Source organism: Ochotona curzoniae, unplaced genomic scaffold, assembly GCF_017591425.1.
Source record: "Ochotona curzoniae isolate NIBS_2020 unplaced genomic scaffold, NIBS_Ocur_1.0 contig_4797, whole genome shotgun sequence".
In the NCBI taxonomy this organism is placed as follows: domain Eukaryota; kingdom Metazoa; phylum Chordata; class Mammalia; order Lagomorpha; family Ochotonidae; genus Ochotona; species Ochotona curzoniae.
In genome coordinates this window covers 1,050,790-1,078,476 of record NW_024466390.1, presented here as the reverse complement: position 1 = coordinate 1,078,476, position 27,687 = coordinate 1,050,790, and the positions used below count along the sequence as shown (strand labels likewise).

The window sequence follows — 27,687 nt, the reverse complement described above, 5'->3', positions numbered from 1 at the left end:
GCAGCCAGGGCCAGGCCAGGCCAAAGCTAGGAGCCAGGAGGTTCAGCCCGGCCTCTCCTGTGGGTGCAGGCCCGCAAGTACTTAACCGTCATCTGCTTCCTGTCAGGGTACATGTTAGTAGGAAGTTGGATTGGAAACTGAGTTAGAGCACAAGCCCATGCTCTCAGATATGGGATGCAGGTGTCACCAAGAGGCGAGTTGAACAACTGCACGACGTCTGCTCCAGACCTGTGGTGCTTTAAAGGATTGCCTAAAATCCTAGAATTTTAATGCCGTAGAAGATACTGTTGGTTTAGATCACAGAAATGTGTCACGCAGCTTGTCAGAGGCAGATCCTGAATAGGGACCATCAGTTCCTGACATCGGAGTGCTTTCTCAAGGTGAAGGAAAGTTTTAAAGTATGCTGTGAATTTTGTATGAAATTTTTGTTTGCTTTTCAAACTGTAAATTTTAAAACTTACAATAATGATTATTTTGTTCAAATATCTGCCCCTGTTCATTTTTTTTTTTTAAGATTTATTTATTTATTGGAAAGTCAGATCTACAGAGAGGAAGATCTTCCATCTGATGATTCACTCCCCAAGTGACCGCAATGGCCGATGCTATGCCGATCCAAAGCCAGGAGCCTCTTTCGGGTCTCCCACGCGGGTACAGGGTCCCAAAGCTTTGGGCCATCCTCGACTCTTTCCCAGGCCACAAGCAGGGAGCTGGATGGGAAGTATAGCTGCCGGGATTAGAACTGGCGCCCATGTGGAATCCCAGCATGTTCAAGGCGAGGACTTTAGCCGCTAGGCCACGTTGCCGGGCCCCCTGTTCATGTGTTTTTATGTGAATTAATGTTTGTTCCTAAAGCTGTTTTGATTTGTAACTGTTAATTTGTAGAGTCTCTGATTTGCTAAAGGGACCTTTGTAAACCAGCCTTTTTAAAATTTCTGTCTTGTAGGCCACTACACCTCCCAGTCAAGGAAGACCTGATTCTCCTGTCTACGCCAATCTCCAGGAGCTGAAAATATCCCAGTCATCTCTGCCTCCACTTCCTGGGAGCCCCGCCATTCAGGTCAATGGGGAATGGGAGACGCACAAGGATGGCTCTGGGCGTTGCTACTACTACAACCGGGGAACTCAGGAAAGAACCTGGAAGCCACCCCGCTCGACTCGGGATGCCAACCGAGGAGACTTCCACAGCCCCGGAGAGCAAGAGGTAGGAGGGAGCCGGCAGCTTTAGACTCAGAAGCTTGGAGTAGCGGACTGTCTTGGTAGAACACTTGCAACTCTGAGATGCAGCAAATGGTCTCCAAGTGTGTCCTATCGATGTTGATTGCTTCCTAATCTCTGACTAGTATCTGTCCACTAACCTGTATGCCCACTGGTTCCAGAAGTGGAGGAAGGCTGCTCACTGCTGCTCACTGCTGGTGCTCTCAACGCCTGTGCTGGAAGGCACTAACTCAGTCACTTGGTCTGTAGAGCCAGGGACCATTTTTAGACAAGGAAGATGCAATGTGACCTAGCTCGATAGAAACAAAACAGATGCCTTCCTCTGGTTTCGTGTTCCTGTCAAGCTGCCTCACAGTTTGTCTCTGGGAGGTACAAGATTCCTCTGTTTACATGCCGGGAAAGTCATTACGTACAGTTCTTCTCTTACGGTGGGATCCCGCTGTCACTCTGACAAATCATGCACAGCAGTCCTTCTTCTGTCACGTGTGTTCGCAGTTTCATTCCCTCTGGCTCGCCCTCCCCCTGCCTTCTTGTGAGATGGTGTGGAGAGGTGGGCGGCTGTGCTTTGAGTTTGTGGTGTGAGGAGATGCTATTGGACTGTGTTGATGTGTGGCCGACTCTTGGGTAGGGTTGAGGGGATGGAGGGACGGCCTCTGTTTCCAGGTAGAGTGGGGCACCTGCACAGGACACCTGCTTTTGTGAGGGGCCGGTAGCTCGCACAGCTCAGAGCAGGGTTGCAGGTAGGTGGCAACCGGCAGCATTAAGTGACAGGTCATGTGGTTAGCAGAATGTAGAAAAGCCTGCTGTTGTTAATAAACCCCCTTGTTCCATTTTTCAGTTGGTTATTTTTAGCTTGGTTTGGTGGCGACTTAACACTGTTAGTGTTCACAAATGAAAAAAGAACTAGAGAAGACATCGGTCATACTTAGTTATATAAGAATGTGAGGAAAATTAGATTTGTGTTGTAAGTCAGTAATAAAGTGATAATTGATGATTTGGAAGAAAGAGAGAAATGACCAAAGTACAGACATAAACATTTTAAAGTGTAGGCAGGAACCTTTGCCATGTTTCTTAGCTCTCTGTTTTAGCACATAGATGAGAATGATTGGTCTGCCAGGGGCTGGGGTCGCACACCCTGTCTGGGTACTATAGGTGTAGAAATGCCTGTTGCCAGAGCTGCCCTGAGGCTGACCACCTAGGGGAAGTGCAGCCGAGACCGTGCAGGGACGAGCGTGTCTGTCTGCTGCTCCCAGTATGGAGTGACACTGTGCCTGGGCAAAGGGCTCCTAGTGGAAAATTATTTTTCTGCCATAGTTGCAAGGCATCCTGAACTTCATGTGAGAGAGAATTCTGTTCAGTTGGTGGTGTCCAGTATGAGAGCCTTCAGGACTGGTCAGTCTCCACAGGGGTCTTACTCGGTCCTTCTGCCTGAAAAGTAAGGGCTGCCTGCCTGTTCTGCTGTCTCCCTCTCTGTTGGTATCCGTGTCCTAATGATACATGTTGTCTTCTAACCTAGAATCTTACAGTCTGTCCCTGCTCAGAGGGAATTGATTTCCAAGGGCCTTCTGGGTAGGAGAGGGTACATACATAGTGACAAGGCACAATGAGAGAGATCCCTGGGGCCAGTGCTGTGGGGTAATGGATTAAGCTACCATCTGTGGTGCTGGCATCCCTCCTGGGCACTGATTCAGGACCTGGCTTCACCACCACTCATCCAGCTTTCTGCTGATGCACCTGGAAAAGCATCAGAGGAGGACCCAAGTGCTTGGAATCCCCTGCACTCAGATGGGAGACCCAGAAGAAGCTCTTGGCTCCTGGCTTTGGCCTTCCCCAGTGCCAGCCATTACAGCCATGTGGGGAGTGAGCCAGCAAATGAAAGATCACCTCTCTTTGCTTTCACTCTATAACTGTGCCTAATAAATAAATCTTAAAAAAAAAAAAGGGAAGCAATTCTTGAGGATTTCCCTCCTCCTTGTTTTGCACCAGTACCTTCATTCCAGAGGTGCCTCATTATTCCTGAGCCTTGTGCAGGTTTGCTCTGCAAGCTTGGTGCTGTCCTCTGCCCCTCACACCCCGTGTCCTCTCTGGTTGGATCCTTCTGTCTTGTGTCTGGATCATTAAGTCTTTTGTTTGCTTGGCTGTTGTCTCACTTTATGCTCCCCATATTCCTTTGGATTTCCGTCTTTGGAAGCAGCATTTCACTGCTGCTGTTTTTGTGGAGCTTGAGAGGGAGCAAACATTCACTCTTTGATCTTAGCACAGAAGCTTAATGTTGTAGTGGTTATTCTACAACCATGGTGCTTTGCTGGAATTGGTATGTACCTTCCGGGGACATCTGGTAATGTATGCAGATTCTGTTTGTCACAGTAAGAGGCGTGCTGATGGCACAAAGCAGGTGCAAGCCAGAGATGCTGCTGAGCCTCCAGCAGCATGGAAAACAGTCCTCACAGGAAGGGTCCACTGGTGTGGACCTGGCATGATGGCTAATGCTCCCCCTTAAAATGCTGGAATCCCATAGGGGCTACTCCACTTCCCATCTGGCTCCCTGCTTGTGACCTGGGAAAGCAGTAGAGGATGACCCAAAGCCTTGGGACCCTGTACCCATGTGGGAGACCTGGAGGAAGCTCCTGGTTCCTGGCTTTGGATTGGCTCAGCTCCAGCTGTGGCAGCCACTTGGAGAATGATTCAGCAAATGAAAGATCTTTTTGTCTTTTTTTTTTTTTTTTTTCCGTAAATCTGCCTTTCCAATAGGAGTCAGCTTTTTTAATTAAGAAAAGGGGGTGTGGTTTACTGGTGCTTGTCGTGTCGCTGTTGCCGAGAAACCTTGCCCTAGAAATCCTGGTGTGCCTACCTGCAGCACAGAAGTTGGAAGTTGGTCAGTGTCCACATGCTCCTGAAAGCCATGCGGAAATGACACAAAGGCACTTTTCCAAACTGTCGTGGAAAATAAAATTAGAAGGCAGATTTATTTTGGCATTTAAAAAAAAAAACACTTGGAATCCATTTGTAGTTTTCTCATGATACTCATTTTCCATTAGCTTCCTTAATAAAAGATACATTTATTTGAGAAGTACAATAACAGGGACAGAGAGAGAAAGAGATCTTTCACTTACTGGTCCAGTCCCAAACCAGGAGCCAGGGACTCCACCTGGTCTCCCATGTAGGTGGCAGGAGCTGAGAGGCACTCACACCCTCTCCCATAGCCTTCCCACCCACATTTGCTGGGTGCTGGAGTAGAAGTGGAGTAGCAAGAACTTGAACTGATGCTCTGATATGGGTTGCTGGCATTGCAAGCTGTGGCGTGTACCTGAAAGAAACTTACCTTTTAATTCCATTTTCCACAAAAGTTTTGAAATATCCTTTTATTGTGTTATATCCTGCTATTGTGTTATATTTTCGTTCTGTTTTTAGCTTCATTTTCTTTTTTATAGTTTCTTCTTTTGTGGGTACATCCTTTTAAATTCTCTCTTCTGGATCTGACATGATATGGCAAATAAAGCCATAGCCTGCAGTGCCAGTGTTCCATATAGGTGCTAGTTCAAGTCCCAGTTGCTCCATTTCCTATTCAGCTCCTGCTCATGTGCCTGGGAAGGCTGCTGGTGAATGGCCTGAGCACTTGGACCCTTGCATCCACATGGAAAACCTAGATGGAGCTCCTGCCTTTGGCCTGGCCCAGCCCCTGGCCATTGCAGCCATCTGGGAAGTGAACTAGTAGGTGGAATATGTGTCCCTGTAACCCTGCCTTTTCAGGAAAGGAATACATCTTACAGGAAAGAAAAAAATCTCTTTTCAGTGTCTGTTAGTAGCAAAATCTTAGAGTCTTTTTATTTGGCCCTTTATTGATTTTGTCAATGTGTTTTGAAGACCACTTAAAGTTAATATAGGGGCCTGAGTTGGCTGTTCCCTTGTTTGATTTTTCCTGGTTCTTCGGTGGAAGATTTTGTTGCCAGGTTTTGGCAGCTTCTGTTGTTGAGGCTGAAGTCAGATGTCAGTTAGCTTGTCTTTCCTTTGAGGGGCAGTTTGGAGCTTTTAGCACTTCATCTCTGCAGTTGGACTTTGATATAAAGGAGCAAAAGCATTTTTTCCCCCTTCTTATTTCCAGCTGGGACTTTGCGGTTAGAACTCTTGGATTTGAGGCTTGCCATCTTTGATGGGTTCTGGAAAAACCTTAGCTATGATCTGTATAGAGGCCCTGCCCCATTTTCTCTATCCTGTTATGTGGGAACTTTGATTAGATGGATGTGTGATCTGCTGAATGTGTCAGTGGCTGCTTTATTTCCACATTCTCCAATTCTAGCTTTTGTTCATTCGTTTTTTCTCTGTCCACATCATTATTTGATGTTAAATCAGTCCTTAGATTAGAAAAAAAGCATTATTTTTTATTTGGAAGATTTTCAATGTCTTGTTACTTTTAAAACTTTTAGACTTACACAAAAGTTGAAAGGCTAGTCCTGTGAACCTCAGAAACCATAGAACCTTCACCCAGATCTGCCAGGTTTCAACTTTTGACCACATTTGCTTTATTCTCCCTCTCTCTCTCTCTCTTTCTTTCTCTCTTTTTCTCTCCTTTTCTCTTTCTCCTTCCTCCCACACATATACCACCTCCAAATGGAATCTTGAACTGTTTGACGCAGACAACATATTTTTTCCTTATTGTATAAGGACGCTTTCCAGCATGATCACAAGATCCTTATCGTACTCAAGAGATTTAATATTAGTTTATGATTGGACACACACTAAATATCCAGTGTTTCTCAGTTGTTAGGTAGTATCCTTTATGATTCTAGTCCCTTGCAGTCAAGGATCCTGCGCAGTATCTTATGATACAGCATTTACTTCAGTCCTAACTTGTTAGTCTTAGCTTTTGAGTGTTTTTTGAGAATTACGGGATGTGAGGTTTCTGAGAGCCTGTTTGTGTCTCTGTTTGTTCTGATTCTCATACAAGGTAGTGCAGCGTGTTCTCTCCATTTCAACCTGGGGCTGTGGTTCTAGGGAACTCATAGGGGGAGCCATTCTGATATTGAGAAGTAGTCTTTGCAGAGTTTTGGCATGTGCTTTTGCCAGGTGCCCAGGGCAATGTGTGTGCCATGAGTATGTGCAGCTGTGCTGTCGGCTTCAGTTTCACAGGTTGCCTGAGCAGCATTGACTTGGGTTGGGTGAAGACCGTGTGGTCTGGGTAGGTTTTCCTTGATTTCCCTTATGTGGCATGAACAGTGTTCTGGTTTGAGATTTGGCAAATGTCTTGGAGAAGAAGCTGGCTTTTTTATTCTGTTTAACTTTCTGGGTTCTTGTGTCCACTTACTGTGTGATCCTTGGGTATTTCTCAACTAATCTCTTGCTCATTGATGATTTAAAAAAAATTGTTCTTTGAATGTCACATTTGTAGCTCTGTTCATCCAGATTACCAATTTGCATACATCCTGTGAGCAGCTTTCTCACATTTCTGCTGGGGTACGTTTGCTGCAGAATATCCCCGAGTTACTGGGCCCGTCACCCTCCTTAACAGGTTGTTTGATATAAGATAGTGAACATTTGGAGAATGCCTGCCAAAAATGGTCCTAATTTTAAATTTAATTATCATTAATTATTAAATAAATTTTAAAAATGTTTGCTAGCAGTAGCTGTCATGATCTCAAAGCTACTCTAGGTGAAACACTCCAAGATATTGGAGGTTATTTATCATAGCAGAAGAAGACATCTTATTGCACAATTGTAGTAAACCTAGTATCATTATTAAGTTATTTTTATGAAAAAATGTATGTTGTTTTGATTTTCTTAAATTAATCTTACTAATTTCAATTGCCTTTTATTTAGGTTCTGGGATATTTTGTTGTACTTCTACATAGACTTATATTGTAATTATAATTATTTAATAATTATAATTATTTAATTGTAATGATTATTCTCATTTAATTGTAATTAAATGAGAAGAAATTTCAAATTCTGAATTAGGTCTTCCATGTTTTCCCCAAGCGCTGTATTGCAAAGCACACAGAGCTCACTTTGCTGTAATGCTTCTGCAAAGCTGACTTGGTCAGATTTTATGAGCATACTAATAATAATAGCCTGTTTGTGTTTTTAAATGCAGTGTTGAACATTTATCCATCCCAAGCATTCAGAGTAAATGACAGTGATATGACACGCAGTGAGAAGGAATAAGATGTAGTTGGAGACAACTGTTTTACCTCAAAGTGATAGGAAGGGCCAATTGCCCGTGAGTGTTGACCAAATAATTAGTTGTTGAAAAATGAAATTTAAGTGCAGTAGTAGATTGCTGTTTCAAGGCAGGGTGGTGTTAACAAGCATTGACAATTGTTAAATTCTCTCGGTCTCCCAGTGGGCAAGGGTACAGCATAGCTTAAAAGTTCATGGAGGGCCCGGTGGTGTGGCCTAGTGGCTAAAGTCCTCGCCTTGAACACGCCGGGATCCCATATGGGCGCTGGTTCTAATCCCGGCAGCTCTACTTCCCATCCAGCTTCCTGCTTGTGGCCTGGAAAAGCAGTTGAGGACGGCCCAAGGCTTTGGGACCCTGCACCCATGTGGGAGAACCAGAAGAAGTTCCTGGATATTGGCTTTGGATCGGCATAGCATTGGCCATTGCGGTCACTTGGGGAGTGAATCATCGGACGGGAGATCTTCCTCTCTGTCTCTCCTCTCTGTATATCTGCCTTTCCAATAAAAAAAAAAATAAAGTTCATGGATTATGTATCTAAGGAAACAACTATTCATGGACTTCAAACATCAGAGTAAATGTACCTTTTAACTCTAATTTCCATGAACTTTCTCAGATCCCCCAAAGTCTGAGGTTTTCCGTGAGAAACTCTTTTCGGTGTCCCTACTCAATTTCTGATCTAACTATGGAATAATCAGAGTTTTCAAAAAACTCAACCTGTCCATATCATGGTGTTCTCTCATCTCATTTTGTTTACACACATACACACATCTGCCTGTTGTTTATTAGCTTGGGTTCTGTGGGCAGTTGCACGGAAGGTAGTAGCTCGCTCTCTTTTCTCTACAAGCGTTGTTTCTTTGTGATAGATGTTCCTAGGATTGCATTTATGTTTGAAAATAACTATTATCAGTTTTACCTCACCACTTAAAATGATCAAAAACTTAAAAACTGAATTAATTTGTTTTGAAAATGATCCAGATGTATTCAAAATGTTTCAGTACTTAAAGCTAAGCAAAGTTGATCTCTTAGATTTTTCATTTGCCTGCATATTGATGTTCAAAGAAGAAAAATCCTTGTGTTTCTGACCGTTTATAGCTGCTTTCGTCAGAAGAGAACTACCACAGCCTTTGTTACAGCCAGTCAGATAGTCAGTGTGGTTCTGCTCCAAGGGGTTGGTCAGAAGAGTTGGATGAACGTGGGCATACCTTATATACCAGTGACTATACTAATGAAAAGGTACATGCTTTTTTTTTTTCTCATCTAGTGTTTGTTGACAGAGAATCCTTTTGTGAAATAGTTGTATATTGAAGTTTTACTCTATAAAAAATTTATGAGAATATTTTTTATTGCAATTCTGTAATTATGCTGAGTGACCACATGAAAGGTCGGTATAACTACTGATTCATGGTTTGAAATCATTTGCAATCATGAAATATTTGTGGTGATGATTCCCATTTCAAACAGACTTTTGATGAGAAGACCTGCTGTGTGTTGCATTTCAGTTTCTTCAAGAAATATGCACGTTTCTTCATGTTTTTCTTGTGGAATCGTTTTTTGGGAAATGTTTTCTGTCACTGAGCATTGGCTTTACTCTTTCTTTATTATAACCAAATTTGCACAAGCCAAAACCATGAGTCTAGTATTTTATGATTTATTCATTTGGAAATGAATGTTGTGTATGTATTATATCTGGTATCAAATGGGTTGATTGTGCTGGTTTAGAGAATAGATCTGGGGGAATAAGTGGGTGCAGATTTGTGCTTCTCTTAACTTCCTGCCTCTATTATTTGACACCAGCACACAGGCAGCAGTAGTTTCATTTGTTTTATAACCAAAATCATGTTTGTATTTAGTCTCCCACCCCCACTCATGTCCCCAGTATTAAATTGTATGAAGTTCTTGCTGCTTTTACTTAAATTGTGTAGATAAAATATTGGCTAAAGAAGACAGTTCCTAAGGATTTTAATGATTAAGACCTACCTGGATTGCTTAGTGCTGTATTTAAAAATTAAAAACAGTTCTATGTTAATTTTTCAAGCCAGGATGGGATTGTATCCGTGTACCAGTGCATTTGAATGCCTTTATGTCATATGTTCCTTGTTAGGATGTTAAGAGATGCTTGGATCACTAGCCCAACATTATATGAAAAAGAAATAAAAACTAACATTTAATATTGAGTAATATACCTTCTTACCAAATTGAAAATGCAAGTCTACTGATATGTGAAGTTTATCAAATTGTTTTGCAATATTCTTATGAAAGTATAAAATGTATGAGAATGATATCTGCTATTCTATGTTTGTAGTAGTGACTTAAACTCACTTTTATTTAAATACCTGTTATATTTTTATAGTGGCTCAAGCATGTTGACGATCAAGGTAGACAGTATTACTACAGTGCAGATGGATCTCGGTCCGAATGGGAGTTGCCAAAGGTAATAAATCTGAATGTTGAATTTCTATGACTAATTAGCAGATGAAGCGATGTCACAATATAATTTCAGCAGATTTGTTGTTGAAGCAAGAAGATTAGTTTGTTTCAGAATTCATTGTGAAGCCCATAGCTGACTAAACTGTGCTGGTTATTTATATTCAGTTATTGTTTGGCTTAGCTTGGAATTGATATTTCATCATTCCAGGAAATAACAATTGTCTTTATGCCAGTAATGCCATATTACAACAAAGATTCTGGAGTTTGAATTTTCTATATGAATCTTTTCATGTAACTTTTTTTAAGAAGAAGATAAATAATGTTTGAGATTGTCTTGAATTAAATGTGTTATAACTGAGTCAGTCATTTTCTGGGTTAGGCAGCATAGCATGGTAAGGACCTTTTAGGACCTGGATATTTCTTTTCAGACAAGCATGCACACGATGGTTGAGTTTGGCTAAGGCGGTATGTTTCAGATTAGTCATGTACATTTCCGTATTGGTACTTGAGCTAATTTTACATACTAGCTGAGCATTTAGATTCTAATTGATATTCTGTTTCAGTGTTTGAGAAAACACTGAAGGCAAAATTATGATGTCAGTTATTCCATAAACTTTAATTTTAAAGAAGTTCAAGTACATACAAAGAAAAATGTCAGTAGTGTAAATGATTAGTAAAGAAAGGGAAAACCACAATGTATTACTAATTGGGTCAAGTTCACTGAAGGTTACTAGGTGTTAGAAGAGCAATGTGGTGTTACTAATTAATTCAAGCACACACTGATTTTTTGGTTTCCATTGATGCGTGGAGTTACAGTTCTGGTCAGCACCTCAGTTCCTCAGTTGAGTTAGGTTGGAGTACATCCTCCTGCTGCATAGTGCCTGAATCCTGGAATCAGGAGATGAGTCACAGGGCTTCTGTTCCGTGATTTGTTCCATGTCAATGTCCTCTGAAGGGCGAAGGCTCCCACAGGGAGACTTCAACACTTGCCTTGTTGTCCTGCACTGCGTTGAATTCCAGGGACCTTTGTTAAGAACGATGCCAGGCGTTTTCTCTCCCTGCAAAAACAAAAGAACAACAACAACAACAGCAAAAAAAAAAAAACAAAAAAAAAACAGTGATGGTCCTGGACTTTACCAATGTCTCTGCAGTCTCTTCTGTGTTGTTAGCTGAAGAAAAGTGTGTACACTGTAGAGATTTTGTTTTTCCAAGATTAGGAAACCAAATTAGGGCTGTAGGGGAGAAACCTGATGGGCTCCAGTTGACTCTCACCAGTTTGCCTTTGTTGGATGAGAGGTAGGAGCGGGAGCGTGGCTGCGATGGGGAATGGCTGCCAGGGGGAAGCCTTCCCTAGGCATTTTTGTGCTAAAACACATTGCTTGCTTTTTTGTGGTAGACAGATAGAACTGCTATTTGTTGCTGCAGGAAGTGAACAAGTAGAATAGCTTGAGCATCCACCACAAATTGTCCTCTCAAGCACTGGCTTGTGCTGTGACTGGACCAGTTCTGTGCCTTGGCAGGTGTCACACTGACTGTACTTCGTCTTCTGGACCATACTGTTACAGCCATGTCTCACTTCCTGCCACACTTCTCTGAGCAGATGTTTCAGAATCTTGATCCCGATTGTGTAAACTTTCCATTGAAGAAATTCTGTTCTTGTCTGCAGCTGCTCTGGGTACAGCAGTGTGGACACCCATTGAGCAGAAAGTTTGCTCCATTTGAATTTTAAAGTATGAATAGTAAGGGCTGAGCTGATTCAGGTGTCTGAATCTGACTCTTGTTTCTTCTGCAAATTGTCAAACGACGTTGATTTTGTGCTCACAAGTGCTGTGGACTGACTGCCACTGCAGACTTCCATCTTGAGCATCATCTTGTCTCTTAGAACGAGGAACTCATTTATAAGTTGCCAGTTTCCGTGGTCCATTGCTCCTGTGAATTTTTCACACAACATCAAGGATGTTGTCACTTTTCCACCCACATCAAGTTGATGTTCATTCTTAATGCTCAGGGTTCTTTTCAGACCGGTGTCTCGCCGTTCTTAGTGCCTCAGGCCACATCCTGCCCAGACAGAACAAGTTAATGACAAGTGTTTTATTGCAAAAGATTCCTGAAATCTACATATAATTTTTCACAATATGCATTTTTCTTGAACTATTTGGAGACCCCCTCATATAGGAGGAACAGTTGGGAGACTTAATGGTGGCTAACTATTCTATAGGACTTCTTGTTAGCTTCTGTGCTTTCCTTGGTCAAAAAAGAATCACCGATTCATTGTTTGGGCACCTAGTCAGTTTTGGAGATGAGTAAGAGAGGAAGAGAAGAAAGAATCTGAGTTACATCAGAATCTCACAGCAGTACTTCATTAACAAGAGAAGTGGATATTGGTGTCACATCACCATGACAGGTCCTTGCTTTCAAATATAATTTCTGCTTCTGCTGCCATTTCCCACTTGGTTAAAAGCATTAGGTTTTGCCAGTTTCTTAGCCTCCCAGGTAATATGGTTGTGGAGAGGAAGTTTGAGTTGCTTAAAGTTGAAATGAGGAACTATAGAAAAACACCAGAACTACTATTTAGTGGGTTATTACTGATTGAAGACAATTGCTAGTTAAATTCTGTATCCTAGGCAATTTAAGACTTTAGATAGTTCTTGAGTAAATTCTATAAGACTTAGAACCTCCAATACAGATATTAGAGATTTAGCTTAGCTCCTGTTTTCTGAATACTTATTTGTTGTTCAGTACTTGTGGGTGTTCTGGTGAATACGAGTCCATAGGGTGTGATCTTAAGCCTTAAGAATTTTGCTGTGAATTTGGAAGAAGCATGTTCGTGTGACAGTGAAGTGAATAGAATATATGCATTCATGCATGTATTTATACGTGAATTCCTGCCATTGACTAACTTCAGTCATGTGACCTGCTTTTGCTGATGAGATGTAAGCAGACACAACAAAAAGGAGAGAGTTAGAATGGGCTGGAGTGTCAGGGACTACTCTGATTTTGACCATGGCAGGATCATGCCCAGGCTAGCCTGCTGGACACAGGAGGAGAGGGAGAGATCCAGGGAGCACCAGTGTGTGGAAGAAAATGATTGACATTTCAGTAAAGCTAGTTCTTTCTAGTCTTCTCATTATTCCTGCCTTATTCCTGGTGACCATCACTAAAGGCAGCAATCTTTCTGTATGATGTGCTGTGCAGAATGAGACCTGGATTCCTGACAGCCAGCCGTTCTTCACCAGCATTCAGAAAACAGCCCCTTCTTCACCACTGCCCAAGCCCTGGGGAGGCTGGAGCTTTGTTGACCAGCTCTGCCCCCACACAGGCAAAGAGCCCTGTGGATCATCCTCACCCTGCAGTGAGTGAGTGGTAGCGCTACCCTTCCAATGAGGGGATGGCAGGAGGAATGAGATGAGAGGGAGGTGTTCAGACTGTATGTGTGGACTAGGCATAATTCTGAGGGGGCCAAGCAGGAAAAGAGACAGAATCGGCACAGCAGGAGCCTCAAGTGGAGTTCTGCCAAAATATCAACTTGGCCTGTGGACAACATTCAAATGGCAGAGCAGAGTGGCACAAAAAAAGATTCTAAAACCTACATTGATATTTGAACTGTAAACCTTTAAAAGTGGCACAAGATGTGTGTTCTCAATCTTAAACAATTTGGCTGATGGCCTGCTGCATTGGAAAGTTTAAGTAGAAATCAGAGTCTTCAGTTGTTCACGATGTCGGAATACATCCCCAAATTACATTTTCTACAGAGAGCCAGGAAAATCTCCACTTCCGTGAGAAAAGACAATAGTGCTTAACACGAAGATGGCCCATTTAAGGGAATCTTCTGATAAGGATTGTGAAGCAGCTGTCACAGAAAGCAAGAATGAACATCTTAAGATGGTTGAGCATGTCAAAGTCGTGGCAAAGAAATAGAGGAAAAAGGGCCCAGAAGTAGTTACAACTTGGACCCCAGCACCCTTGAGGGAGACCTCATTTTGTAGGAATTTCTTTTGTATATGACCTGTTCTTTATATTCTACTGATGGGTTCGGGAGTGGCCTTTAGAACTTGTCCCATTGTACAGGAACAGTTATAATCTGTTCAGCCTTTAGGTAAAGGCACACACAGATCTCTTAACCAAGAAGAGTGGTCCTTCAATATGAAATCACTGTGGAGCAGATAAGTGTTATTTCTGAAATCTAAGCCAAGACTTAAACTCATACAGAAGATTGTTTATGCCATGGGCTAGTTTTAGAAATTATGATGTTAATAGTTAGTTGCCAGGAACCTGTGAGGACATTGATTGATAGATTTTAGTCGTCTGCGATAGATTTTAGACTCTCTGAATGAGTTGGTATTTCTACTACCTGAGTTTTACACCTGAAGAGACTTAGAGTAAATATTTTGTTGTGCATCACTTGAACTCTGTAACACCAACTGCCATGTCCTCAGCTGTGTCACAGTGCTGGTAAAAGATGAGAAAAATGGGTTTGGAAAATTTATATGGTATTATAGGATGAACTTTGCACAATAGCCATGTCTTTGGAACCAGCCTGCTTAAAATCTGCTTCCATTTCTGTTACTTACCAACTGCATTTTGTTTTCTTTAGTATAATGCATCATCTCAGCAACAAAGAGAAATAATTAAAAGCAGGAGCCTGGACAGGCGGCTGCAGGAACCAATAGTGTTAACAAAGTGGAGACATAGTACCATTGTGTTGGACACCAATGACAAGGTAGGACTCTCGCGAAGGGTCTGCTAAGAACTCTGGCGGGTTTTCTGTGCAGCGTGTTTTATGTGATTGTCACCATCTGCACTAACATCTCACTTTGTATAGTATTTCCATTATTATATGATCATTATTATATGATTCTTTGCTAAGACAAAGGATCTTGAACAGTGTAAGCATTTGATCTGCGCCTGTGATGAATGTAGTTGTATTATTTATGCTGTCCTTTTTCCTTGTAAAGATGTTCTATTATTAAATATGGAGGATATATTAAAGCAGTGGCATTCTGGAATCTGTGGTTTTAAAAATAGGCTTAAAAATACTTAGGCATTGAGTCCTCTCCAGGCAGGGAAGAGTCCTGGAGATTTGTAATAGAAAAATTCATCTAAGTGCAAGTACCAAGCTGTTGTTTAGGATTTAGAAAGCTCCTAAATACGGTATGGATGTATTTTTAAAAGTTTGTGTCAAATGGATGGAAATGAATTTGTGTGCAGAATCTTTTTTTTTTTTTTTTTTTGAGATTTTGGCCTAATTTTTCCATTATGTATGTTTTTCATGAACTTTTGGAAGACTCCTCATATTTTGAAGACTTCTATTGTAGGATAAAAGTCCGTATGAACCTAACCCACTGTTTCTTTTTTTTTTTTTTTCCTAAGTTTTATTTATTTGTTTTAATTGTTATTATGTGATACAGTTTTATAGGCACTGGGATTCCCCCCATCCCTCCCACAACCCTCCCCCCATAGTGGATTCCTCCACCTTGCTGCGTAACCACAGTTCAAGTTCAGTTGAGATTCCTTCATTGCAAGCATATACCTAGCATAAAGTCCAGCATCTTATTGTCCAGATAAGTTCAGTGGCTTCTTGGGGAGACCTTCTCTGATCTGAAGGTAGAGCTAACAGAGGAACTTTACTCTGTTAGCACTGTTTATTTATGCTAGAAAAACAAGATAATTTCAGTGAGATGTTCTTAAACTGTCTTCCTTCTTTTTAATCTCTTTTGAGCTTCATTTTCATGTTTTTCCCCTTATTTTTTGTCTTTTTTCTTGCGGGGGGGGGGGATTTTGCTTTCAGGCTCTTACTAAAGGCCATTTGCTTGACCTTCTTAGTTTGATTTCCTCATTCGTCTGATTGTCCCTGAGTGGCGAGAATATAACTTTCTTGAGACTAGAGGTTCATCCATTTTCATTAGAAATGCTTCCCTTACTCTTCACCTCACCGATTTTTGGTGGATCCAGAGGGAACTGCTTGATCAACTAAACAAACCTGTCTTTGAGGTTATGTAAAAGGGACTGTTGCAGAGCAGACTACCTGATATGTGATAAGGTGTGAAGTGTTTGTTACACACATTGTTACAAAAGAAAGCCAATATAAAGCAAATGTTGTTAATGATGGATCCTATTTCATTTGGTTGATAAGATCCTATTTTATTTGAAAGAGAAGAGGTATGTATGTGTGTATCTTTTTTAACTGAAACTAATATTTGTAAGTATGTATATATGTGTATACATTTATTAGATAAATGTAAAAGTATAAAGTTCTTTGTTTATAATAGTTATGCTTATGATGCACTATTACTCCATTGTTGCTTCTGTGAGATTGAGCATGCTCTGAAAAACAAATCATAATTACCATTATTCATCTGATACAAAGTTTTCAGAAAAGCTTGGATGAGGCTTAACTGGGATTAGATGTTAATTTCTTCTTGTAAGGATGTTTTTGGAGAAGATTTTAGTAGAGTCTCTCTGAATAATGCTGGCCTTGGATATTTCATCCCAGACTTTGCCCTGCCAGCATTTGTCTTGTAACCTGGTTCCTGGGTTTAGCAAGTGGATGGTTGTAAAACTGAAAACTTTTCCCCAAGTGAACATATGTTAAGTTAATGGTTTCTGCATTATTACTGAAAAGCAACTCCCACACTGACAAGTTTCTCTGGCTTAATAAACACTGCAGTGATAGTGTTAGATGCTCAAAGAAATGAGTTGATAGGAAAATCCATAAGTATTAGCACGATTTTTCTCTTTTTCCTGATATTATTTGAAAGATCTAAGAGAATGGGGACAATTTAAATGGGGCTTGAATATTTGATACCAAATTCTTTTCAGGAGTATCTGCCATGAATGGTGTGATAGACCTCTGTGCTAGCAATTATGTACTGTGTTGATGGCCTCAGACACACTGTGGGTTTGCTCTGATAATATTCTTAGAGGCTTATTCATGAAAGCATTTTTCCCCTGGTTAAGCATTAATATTAGCAATCCTGGTTTCTTCATTACAGTTAAAATGTTACTTATTTCTAATCAGTACAGACTTAGCCATAAATTGCCTGTTACAATAATAACAGGTTAGTTTGTTTTTTTCCCCATGGCTGTTGGGGAATTGGAAACCCTGCTTCTCACAGTTGCTAGGTGCTTGTTCCCTGCGTCCCAAGAGCAGATTGGTGAGATAACCACTACAGGGACAGATTTTGTGTATTTTGTGTGTGTTTAAGGCACAGTCTTAAGGCAGTATTCATCCTTGCTTCTGAGTGATTCTCTGTGCATTTTTAAAGTGTAATTGTGGTAAGATATACTGCATTTCTGTTAGCTTTTTAATGACACCTGTAGTTTCAAAGTCAGTACAGAGTTCATTTTGGAGCTGAATATAGGTGTCAAATGATAAGGAAAGCATTTTTCTTAGACAACCTTAATTAAGTTCCCTTGCTGTGAGTAGAGGGAGAAATGGAGCTATATATAAAATAGAGTAACTGTTTTCATTACTTATTTCTTGTAGGAATCTCCACCTGCCTCCAAACCCTGCTTTCCTGAAAGTGACTCTTCTCCCTCGTCACCCAAGCTCCAAGACACAGTTAGTGTGGTGGGCGCTGATGGGCTGGCACCGACCCCTTCCCCTAGTCCTTCTCAATGGATTCACTTTCTCCAAGTGCAATGTTCAAGCATTTCTTCTGTTACAGTCCATCAGTCTTTTGTCATGATTAAAAATAGGTTGAAATCAGGAATTAGCTTTGAGGGGCTTAAAGCATTGCACTTTTTGCCAGATAATGACTAATTAATGTACCCTATATTTGAAGTGATGGTTTCATCTTTGCTTTTTAAAACCAATAAGATACCTGGAAAATACTGTCAAGTCAGGCTTTGCCTCCAGCGCTCAGGCCAGCCACCTGGAGGGGAGCAGCTCTCCCTTGCTTCCTGGTGAGCAGGCGCCCTCCCCCAGCCCAGTGCAGTGTCCTTCAGTCTTTTCCCGACACCTGGGACTTCTCTGCAAACACAGTGGTTCACTTGGATGGTTTCCTTTCTTGTCTGTGTGTGCTTACAGCCTGCCTGCCCCTCTTTGGCTTCCCTATCTTGCTAATGAGCACCAAGTTCTTCTGGGGCTGGGCTTTGACCTCAGTCAGTATACAGCATGGAGCATGCAGGGACCTTGGGGACAACAGCTGGAGCTGGGCAGCCTCACCCACCAGGGCACTCGTGCATGGCAGTGTAACACCATCCTCGCTCTTAGCAGTCACATGCAGTTACTGTCAGTTTTGACTTATGAATTTCTCTTGAAATTGGTGCCTCTTCTCTCTCTCTCACTGGCACTTCCTGGGTCAAGCCCCCTCATTTCTCTGTGTCCTTGTCAGAAGAGCACTCTGTTTGATCTCTCTCTTACTGCGCCTCCTAGGTGCATCCTCTCTGCTGGTCATTTCTCGCTGCTTCTCCAGCTCGGCTCACACCTAGAGGCAACTTTAGACCCTCAGGTGGCATATCCAGTCTTTAGCTCCTGGGCCTGGGGTTTGTTTATTTTCACCTCCTACTGTTACACTGTCAGCTGTGTCCTGTTTCCTGGTTTGCTCCATCTCTGATCCTCTTCTTTCTATCCCCAAAAGGAGTATCTTTTCCCCTTAGCTGTAGGTTTCTCATAGCACTGAACTCAGCTATATGATGGTAGATTTTTGTAGATTTTTAAAATATATTTTGAATGTGGCAAACTTTGTTCTTAGTTCATTTTCAGGTTAGAGTGCTTCATGTGTAGAACACTAGTACTTGGGTGTCCATCTCTTCCCTTGCACCAAGCATCCACGTGCACAATTCTGTGCCATTTGGAGGCCATCCACAACCTCAGATGAGAACCCTAACCATACTGGGCCCCTAGGCGTGAGGCCATCCGTTGCTCTTACTTATCATTCCTGGATTCCCTCCGTACTCCCCCTCTTCTGCTTTTAAACAAAGCAGTTTACTTTCTGCAGTTACTTTTGAGTGGTTATTAAACAGTCTCTGTATTTGTCCTCCCTAGTTATTTTTACAGTCAGACAGAGTGGGTTAGTATACTGAATAATGTTCAGATTATGTAGTTATAATAGTGGAGTAAATAATTCCTTTTGTCTGTTTGCACATAAGTAACTTTCCTGGTGTTGAGTCATTTATGTGGAAATCTAATCCCATAGCAAAGCGCCTAGTAGCTGCTGAGGCTGAAAGAAGAGGAAGCAGTTATCACATTAGAGCGTAGCCCTGTCTGCTGTGGAGCTAAGCATGCCCCCATACTGACCAGTCCTTTCTCGTGAGCTAATTTCTAGATTCTGACCATTTTGCTCAGGCCTGTGTTAGCACTTACACTTCATTGTCTTCACTAATCCCCACATAAACTGTGTTACTGTGTTCCATAGGGGCAAGAGAAATACGGATTATTAAATGTAACAAAGATAACGGACAATGGGAAAAAGGTTAGGTAAGTACACAACTCTTTAACATTCTTATGCAAGTCATCTAATTGAATTGCTTACCATATTGCAAATATATGCTAGTAGAGATCATTAAGAGTTTCAGAAGAATTTCTAATCAGTTATTTTTTAATGTAAGCAGTATGTTATGAATTGTATGAAAATTTCGTTTGTCTTCAGGTGGTCTTAGGTAATATAACATTCAGAAGTGATCCAGGAGTGCATTCTGAGCAAGCCTTAACTTTTAACTTCTGTTCAAAGTTATTTTTCCGGTTACTATTTGCAGTAAGCAGCAGATGCGTATGATAAGAAACAAGGTGCACTCAATAGTGAGGGAAGAGTTGGTTAGCTAGCCACTGGTTCCCCTCCCCAGAAACACTGGGTGTCAGTTTCCGTGCGTTTGCTGCTTTCCCCCAGAGAAGGGTATGCCCTTGTGTGGGGACACACAGGTGGCTGTTCTCAGCATTCTCCTCTGTCTGGCTTGGAGCTGGCTCTGTTGGATTGCCTATGGAGCTGTCACTTTGCTTTTAATTGTGGTATAGCTGCACATTGTATGTAGTTTATAAGTATATAAAAGCAGTGAGCGGCCAAATGGCTAACTGCACTGCACACCCTCAGAACAGACATGGGAAAAACACAGAGCCAATCCACCAGCCAACAGAACACAGAATTGCAGTATTTGTGATGCTATTTTGGAGCACTTGGAAGAAAAACTTCCAAATTCCAAAATTCGTCAGTTTAAATAAGAAAAAATATTACAAATTAAACTATGTGTAAAGCTGAAGCTCTTTTTTTTTTAACATACAGATCTCATTTTGAGTATGAATTGCATCAATTCAGCAGTTTTTAAAGCTGCAGGAAATGTGACTTATAAACAACTGATGTCCTTAACTCATCAGGAAATGCTACAAATTAACTAAAGAGTTTAAAAATCCAACAGAAAAATAAAGGTTCTAAACAGACAATTCAATAAAAAAAAAGTACAAATGGCTTTTGATACTCTACCCTTCTAAAAAAGGAATACAAATGAAGTATCACTTTCTCTCCAATCTATTATGGCCAAGATCAACCGGAAAGAGCTGTGGATGTGCAGCCCTACAGGAGGCAGGCCAGTTTCCACATGTTGGAACACAATTTGTAACACTCTACCAAAAATGACCTTGTTAAAGTTCTAGCGATTCTACTTTTGCAAAACTGATTCTACACAGGCAAAGTAACACCTACACTGAAGGAGCAAACACTGTGAACATCCTAAATGCCTGCCGTTTTCCCATACTGTAACTTACCCACTAAACACCAATTCCCTTCTCCCCTTCCCTACTTCCCTTGGCAAAAACCTTTCTGCCTCTTATTCCTGTGAGTTTGACTACTCTAGATGCTTTCCAAGTGAAATCTTGTTTTGTGTGCTTGATGTTGTTCCTTCAAGGTTTAGGCTCACTGTCAAAAGCTTTATTTTTCTCCTGTTGACAAACACACAACCAACAAAAACAATTTTTTTTTTTGAGATGACAGGCTCACTTGGTTTCTTTTTCAGATAATGTCTGTTTGCCAAATAGACTGAATAACTGCAGTATGTTGATTAGTCATTTTTTTCAGGAAAAAAAAAATTGAGTTCCATGGAGGAAAACATAACTAATTTAGCTTGCAAATGAGTCACACAGGTGTTTCGGTTCTTAAGACACCGCTTGTTGTTTCAGCATTCATGTATTGAAATACATATTTATTAGTCCTACCATTTTTCTCATTTTGAAAATTAAACTAAAAATGTTATATAAAGTGGGAATATGCTGATTTCATAATGGAGAGTCAATAGATGATATCTAAATAGTAGACTTACAGTGTAACATAAGTTTAAAAATAAAAATAAGTCCTTCCAAAATGCTCTGAATTCCATATAAGATGAAATAAAAAACAGCAAAATGAAGGCAGAACAACAGCATCATGTAACATTGTCATGTTATTATCAGTAAATGTAAATGGATTGAATGTGTTAATCTTTTGAAACAAAATGAATCATAAGGCAAAGACCAAATAATATATACTACAAATAAGAAAAAAGATCCAGATGAAAAGTAAGGTATGTTGTGGTATGGAAGGTAAAGCAGGAATAGGAATTTTTAAAAAAATTTTTTTTTTTTTTTGGAAAGACAGATTTGCAGAGAGGAGAGACAGAGAAAGATCTTCCATCTGCTGGTTCATTCTTCAGTTGTCCACAATGGCTGGAGCTAAGCCAAGCCATTCTAAAGCCAGGAGCCTATTTTGGGTGTGTCTCGCGGATCCAGGGTCTGAGGACTTGGGCCATTCTCCGCTGCTTTCTTAGGCTACAAGCAGGGAGTTGGATAGGAAGTGGAGCAGCTGGGACAGGAATTGGCACCAGTTTGTATTTTGTTTTAGACTTACAAGGTATCAGGATCAACTGTGGGTGTAGGGCAGCCCTATTGGGAGAAGGGAAGTAACAAAGAAAGAAAGAAAGAAATCTGTGTTTCTGAGGCACTGGGGGAGTTGAGGAAAGCATGTTTGTCCAGTTTTTGGTGGTGATTAAGAATTCTTGCCACACACAGTGTCCCATTTGTGTGACTTGCACGTAAGTTAGTGTGCATGTGCACTGTGTGCTAGGCTAGTTCCAGGAGAGCTCAGTGAGGCCAACACCCCTAGTTCCTCCGCTCTCTGGTGTCTCTAATTCCATTCCTTGTGAAGTCGTATGATCAGGTCGGGGTTGTCCCAGTGAAAGGATTGCTAGACTCAGGAATTCCTGTGCGTTGCAGATGATGCTGAGACCGGTTAAATTAGCTGGGTTTTAATTTCTTAATGGTTCAAAGAACTGAGCAAGGAGTGCTTTAACTGGCCATCTTTGTCCTTACAGGAAAAACTGGTTGTCTTCATGGGCTGTGCTGCAGGGTTCCTCTCTACTGTTCACCAAAACTCAAGGAAGTAGCACAAGCTGGGTGAGTATTTCTCCTCTCCTGGAGGCTTAAATCATGTGGCTGGTATTAGGGTAAACCCAAATCTGCACAAGTAATTCCCAAGGCCCTTCTAGTTACAGTGAATGTGCAAATAAAATCTTTTTTTTTTTTTTTCCTTTTAGTTAAAGATGCCTTTTGAGTTATTTGAAAATGTGTCATATTAGTAAGATCAACAGGGTGTGCTTTAGCTCTTATCTCTTGAACTAAAAGGTGGATTTTCTCCTTGGGCATGATAGAACAAATTTCGTTTCTTGAGTTGTTTTCATGATTTTAAAGCTTTTGTGTGTGTGTTTGTGGGGGGGTGGGGTGGGTTCTGCTGTTTGAGCTGTTAGAAAATAAGCAGTCATGGGGTGAGCCTGTTTGAGCCGTGTTCTTACCCCTGAGGATTAGACGCAGTATCCCGTGTCAGCAGCTTTTAGAGGAAAAAACCTTTGAAAGATTTTTGTGTGTTTGAATGTTTGAGAAGTGTCATCACGCTTCAGTTTACTTGCAATAGAAATAGAAGTCCTTGGCATTGGTGGGATCCAGTCATTAAAGTTTCTCAAGAGTGCTGGATGCACATCAGGTGCAATGTGCACCTTATCCTCTACAGCCATCCTGAGTCCAGGAAGCCTGAATGCTCAGGAACATTCCGTGAGCCTCACAGCTTCACCAGCAGGCGGAGCTGAGCTTGAAAGTTTAGCACTTTGGCCTCAGAGTCCAGGCTCCACTCACTTCTTAAAAGTTTTAGCAGTTGAGTATGAAGTGTCAATGTGCAAATAATGTTTAAAAACGACACTGTTCTAGACTGAGAACTGCTTTATATCTTATCTCTACCAACGTTGTTTAGAATCACTGAGTTCCTTTCTAGTGAGCTATGGGACCAGCAGACTTTAGGTTTGATGGAAGGGAAATCCCACTGTAATGTCCATGCAGGTGCCAGTGTCCTGAATCACAGGTGCCAGCAGAGTGGGGCAGTCCTCAGCTTCTCTGACAGGCAGCCTCAGGAGTCCACATGGATTGGGTACAAATACGGGTGTTCTAGGACATTGCTTTTGTTTTGCTCCACCAGTTGTTTGCTTTTCTGCTTGTTTCGCCAGTACAGTGTAAATGGCCTGGAATATGCTTTCACTTTAGAAGGCTGAGATTTGGATTGACCTTGGCTGGAAGCAGGCTAATAGCTAGGCAGAAAGCATGTGCTACTGTTTGTGCTCACCCAGTCCTAGAGGAAGGCCTCTGCAATTCTGTATTCATGAAAGAAAAGGGATGGAGCGAATACTCTGTCTTAATAAATAAGAACACCCAAAGAAAGCTGAGTAATAAATATTTGTCAATTACTGAACTTGAGGAAAATGAAAACTTCTTTGTAACTTGATTTTACCCCTATGCATAGCCATTACAATACAGCAGTTGCATTGTATTGAAAGTTTCAACTCTGGAGAACCTTAGAGAGCTCTGAACTCAGAACTGCCGCTGATGTCACGTGTGATGTGTTCCTGTTGGTCAGCCACAGTTGTGTTACTGTGTGACCACATGGCAGGAGCAGAAAGGTCATTTAATATTTACTTTATATGTTGCAATTTTGAAATTTTAGAATTGTTCTTAAATTTTTAATTTTTGGAATTCACTATGCAAGTTTTTGCCTTTATATGAGATTTTAATAACATTGTTCTATTAATTACATTACTTCAGTGAGGTATATTTAAACAAAATACAGCCACAGGAGTGTTTAATAGTCTTCAACAAAGATGAAACACATCTTGGGTATGGTGAAATGCTTGGTTAGAGTCAATTCTTCATTCTCATTTTATGACTAATCTCAATCTGTCTTGCTTTCCCCATTCCCGCATATTAATGCGGTAAAACCAATTTAGACTGCCTCCATAACAGCAAGTAATTTTTAAAAATTTAAGTGTGGGGTTTGCTGAAATACACAAGATACTCCTTTCTGGAATTCAGATTGTTTAAAAAGCTGGCAGGGCGGCTCTAGAGCAGTCTAGCTGTTTGTCAGCTCAGACACAGAGCAGGTCTGCTGGTGGTCAGCCATCTCCTGGTTCACAGTGACACCTGCAGCCGGACTGGGCATTCAGCAGTCCTCTGCAGGGAGCTGCCTGTCCTCCCAGGGCAGGTTTCCGTTGTGACAGAGCTGCGTTCTGGCAGAGGGTTCTTTAAGCACTGGCTTAATGGTACCAAAACCAAGAGGTCGCTATGAAGAAATTGATTCCCCTCCAGCATCACCTGAGGGCATGGGCCTTCTCCCCCCTGCCTTGCAGCTCACAGCTGGATTCTCATCTTCCCCTGTGCTAAGGATGTCTAAGTGAGGCCTCTGTGTGCAGCATGCCACTCCCCTTCAGCCAACAGGCCTAGAGGGCTTTTTCCTGGAGGAGACTGCTCTTCTCTAACAGGATCAAGGATCCACAGGTTTTGTTCTTTCTCCTTTCTATTCCTCACCACATTTCAGCTCAGACATTTCAGGGTTTGTTCAGTGGACAGAACAAGCTGCTGTGTTCTGGGCATTGTGTTCAGCTCAGCAGTTTAGAAGTAAGTAAATGATCCATATCTTCAAAAGTGACATTTTCTAACAGAGAAGAGGAGGCAAGCAAGCAGTCATGTGACCCAGTGATTGTCCATGATATCCCTGGAATATTTAAAAACCCACCCCATGGCTACCATTCATCTGAAGCCAGTTTGTTCTTGGTTGTGGGGGAGTGTTTAACAGGTGACCGACACCCCCACCACCAGTATGACAACTGAAAATGCCTGCAGACATTGCCAGAGGTAGATGGCGGGGCCATTCCTGAGAGGTGACTTGAAAAGGCACCGTGTAGACAGGGCCCAGGAGGAAGGTGGTCAGGGACTTGGGAGCCATAGGTGAATGGTGTGGTAGAAGTTGGCTCCCTTACCTTAACCTCAAGGCTTCTGCTTGTGAACATGGGCCAAGACAAGTGTGTTGGAGCCAGATTCTCTAAAACAGTTCATTTAAAAATAAAATTGTATAAACAATTGTGAAGTCGGAAAATATTCCAAACTAAATTATGAGGTCTTCAGTAAGCGCCTGGAAGCCTAGCTGTGCTTGTGTGGTATGTCTGCATGTGGAGAAAGTGTTTTTTTTTTTTTGGTCCTCTCTAGTGCCATGATGCTTTTCTCTTGTGCCTCATTTTACCATTGTGCACTGTGATGACACCATCATTTTCTTCCCTTTTCCCATCAAGTCACTCTGCCAGCCGGGCTCAGTCTCTGAGCTCTTGCTTTCGCTGCTTTCTTCTTGGAAAAGTTCTGTCAGTCGCCGGCCTGCTGTCACATATGTCAAGTGTGCTCCCGTTTCGGCTGTCACTGTATGTGTTCTTGTTGCATGCCTCTTGCCATTGTAATTCCGTTTTCTTTGCCATGAATCCATTGATGGGGAGGTGACTGCAGCCAGGAAAAGCGGGACTAAAATTTGGGGATGTTGCCATCTATCACATTATTTGTGCAATTTATAACTGTGGTTCATTAAATGTCTTTTGAATGACAAAAGGTATGAATGCAAACTGGCATACAGTTAAAATTTTTACTGTGATTTTTAAAAAATTATGATTTCCCTGGTAAATTCTGTGAATTATCCTGAAGTTTGCATTGATTCCTTCGATAAATTTGATGGAACTCCTAAATTTAGTTTTAACAACTACATCATGTAAGTCCACACTGCTAACTGAAGAGATAAAGAGGAACAGGTGCAAACAAGCCATTCCCGCAATGTCAGGCTGATCAATACAAATAGCACCTGAGTTCTCGTAAGGTCGGCGGGTAAGGTCACTTCCTGTGACAAGCACAACTGAACTGGGAAACATTTTAGCAGATGTAGTTTGCTACAGCAAGTGCAGGAGGTGTTTTTCACCTGTCTCTGTGACTTTGGGATTGCAGTACAATAGCGCTTGGGAATTTCAAACCCTCCAAGCCTTTCAATGCCTGAAGAATGCTACCTTTCTGTTCCTAGGGAACCGACCAAGTAGAGACGGCAAGATATGGAGCAAGTTTATGTTTTCATATTCATTTCCTACTGTTTGCTCACCTTTTCCTTACCTAGCTGTGACAAGACAGCTCTTTCTTCCCTCCGTCTCCCGTGGTCTGTCATGTTCCCGTTCCTCTCCTAGTTGCCTCACAGAGTTGCTGAGGCTTCCTAGTGTCTGACTGTGGTTACCATTCCCCGATAGAGGCCGAGTCAAAGATGTGGAGTTTCAGTGTGTGCTTTTTTACAAGTGGTTGTTAGTTGTTGGTGACTTGAACAATCGATCAGGAAATAGTTCTCAAAACACATAATCAGATTTAGAAAGGCTTGTCAGGTGGAAAATTCACTTGGTAATGATTTATCCATATGTACAAATATTGCCTTGTCTTTTTAACTTTTGCATTTTATAGTAGTCATACATAGCTTAGGATGAACTCCAAAAAGTAGAACTACAAAGCTCCAGGAGTACGTGTGTTTACTTGTGTTTGTAGATTTTCAAGGCTGATGTCAACTTTCTCTCTCCGGCAGTTCTAATTTGTGTCCTGCTTGCGTATAGGGGCCTGTTCACATAGACCCTCACAGAGTTGGGGTTCTTTTCCCCCACTTGTGGGGGTGATACAGGATTTCTGTGTCACTCTGTAAGCTTTATTATGATGGTATTTGAGCCACGTTATTTCTTTTTTCTATGTAATGCATGTTCATCGCTTGTAAATGTTTTTCAGTTTTGAAGTAGGAGTTATTTTATATAGAGAGAATGGATTTTGAAATAGCTGTCATATGTTGTTAGCAACATTAGTCTTATATTTTTGAATATTCCCGCATGTTGCATGAGTGGTCTAATAAATATATTTCTCTTTTTCTCAAATGAAGTTTGGGAGTAATCAGTCCAAACCAGAGTTCACGGTGGACCTCAAGGGGGCAACGATTGAGATGGCTTCCAAGGATAAATCCAGCAAAAAGAATGTATTTGAGGTAATGAACATTTTTCTAAGGATCACATTCTTTTCTTTCTTTCTTTCTTTCTTTCTTGCTTCCTTGCTTTCTTGCTTCCTTGCTTTCTTGCTTTCTTGCTTTCTTGCTTTCTTTCTTTCTTTCTTTCTTTCTTTCTTTTTATTTTTATTGCAAAGTCAGGTATACAGAGAGAAGGAAAGAGAGGAAGACCTTCCATCTAATGATTCACTCTCCAAGTGGCTGCAGTGGCTGGAGCTGAGCTGATCCGAAGCTAGGAGCCTGAAGCCTCTTTCGGGTCTCCCACGTGGGTGCAGGGTCCCAAGGCTTTGGGTCGTCCTTGACACTGCTTTCCCAGGCCACAGGCAGGGAGCTGGATGGGAAGTGGAGCAGGGCTGCTGGGATTAGAACCAGTGCCTGTATGGAATCCCAGCATGTTTAAGGAGAGGACTTTAGCCACTAGGCTATCATGCCGGGCCCCAGGATCAAATTCTTAACTGTAGTATTTGGATGGGCTGTTTTTGAGTTATTTTGGAAATACTTCTTCGCACTGATTAGTTAACGTGGAGGTGATGAGAT

General features: G+C 41.5%; 1 protein-coding gene across 3 annotated transcripts in view; it reads left to right on the top strand.

The window, feature by feature from the left end:
- Nucleotides 1-27,687, top strand: part of ARHGAP12 (Rho GTPase activating protein 12) — a 106,309-nt gene that overhangs the window by 65,105 nt on the left and 13,517 nt on the right. For 2 of the 3 annotated variants that reach the window (XM_040988081.1, XM_040988082.1), the window contains 8 exons: nt 944-1,201; nt 8,483-8,623; nt 9,741-9,821; nt 14,412-14,537; nt 17,304-17,378; nt 19,177-19,238; nt 22,094-22,175; nt 27,031-27,132. In XM_040988081.1, the coding sequence (XP_040844015.1) occupies nt 944-1,201; nt 8,483-8,623; nt 9,741-9,821; nt 14,412-14,537; nt 17,304-17,378; nt 19,177-19,238; nt 22,094-22,175; nt 27,031-27,132 (927 nt within the window). The remainder of the gene's footprint in view (nt 1-943; nt 1,202-8,482; nt 8,624-9,740; nt 9,822-14,411; nt 14,538-17,303; nt 17,379-19,176; nt 19,239-22,093; nt 22,176-27,030; nt 27,133-27,687) is intronic. The other variant, XM_040988083.1, reaches the window with a different exon arrangement.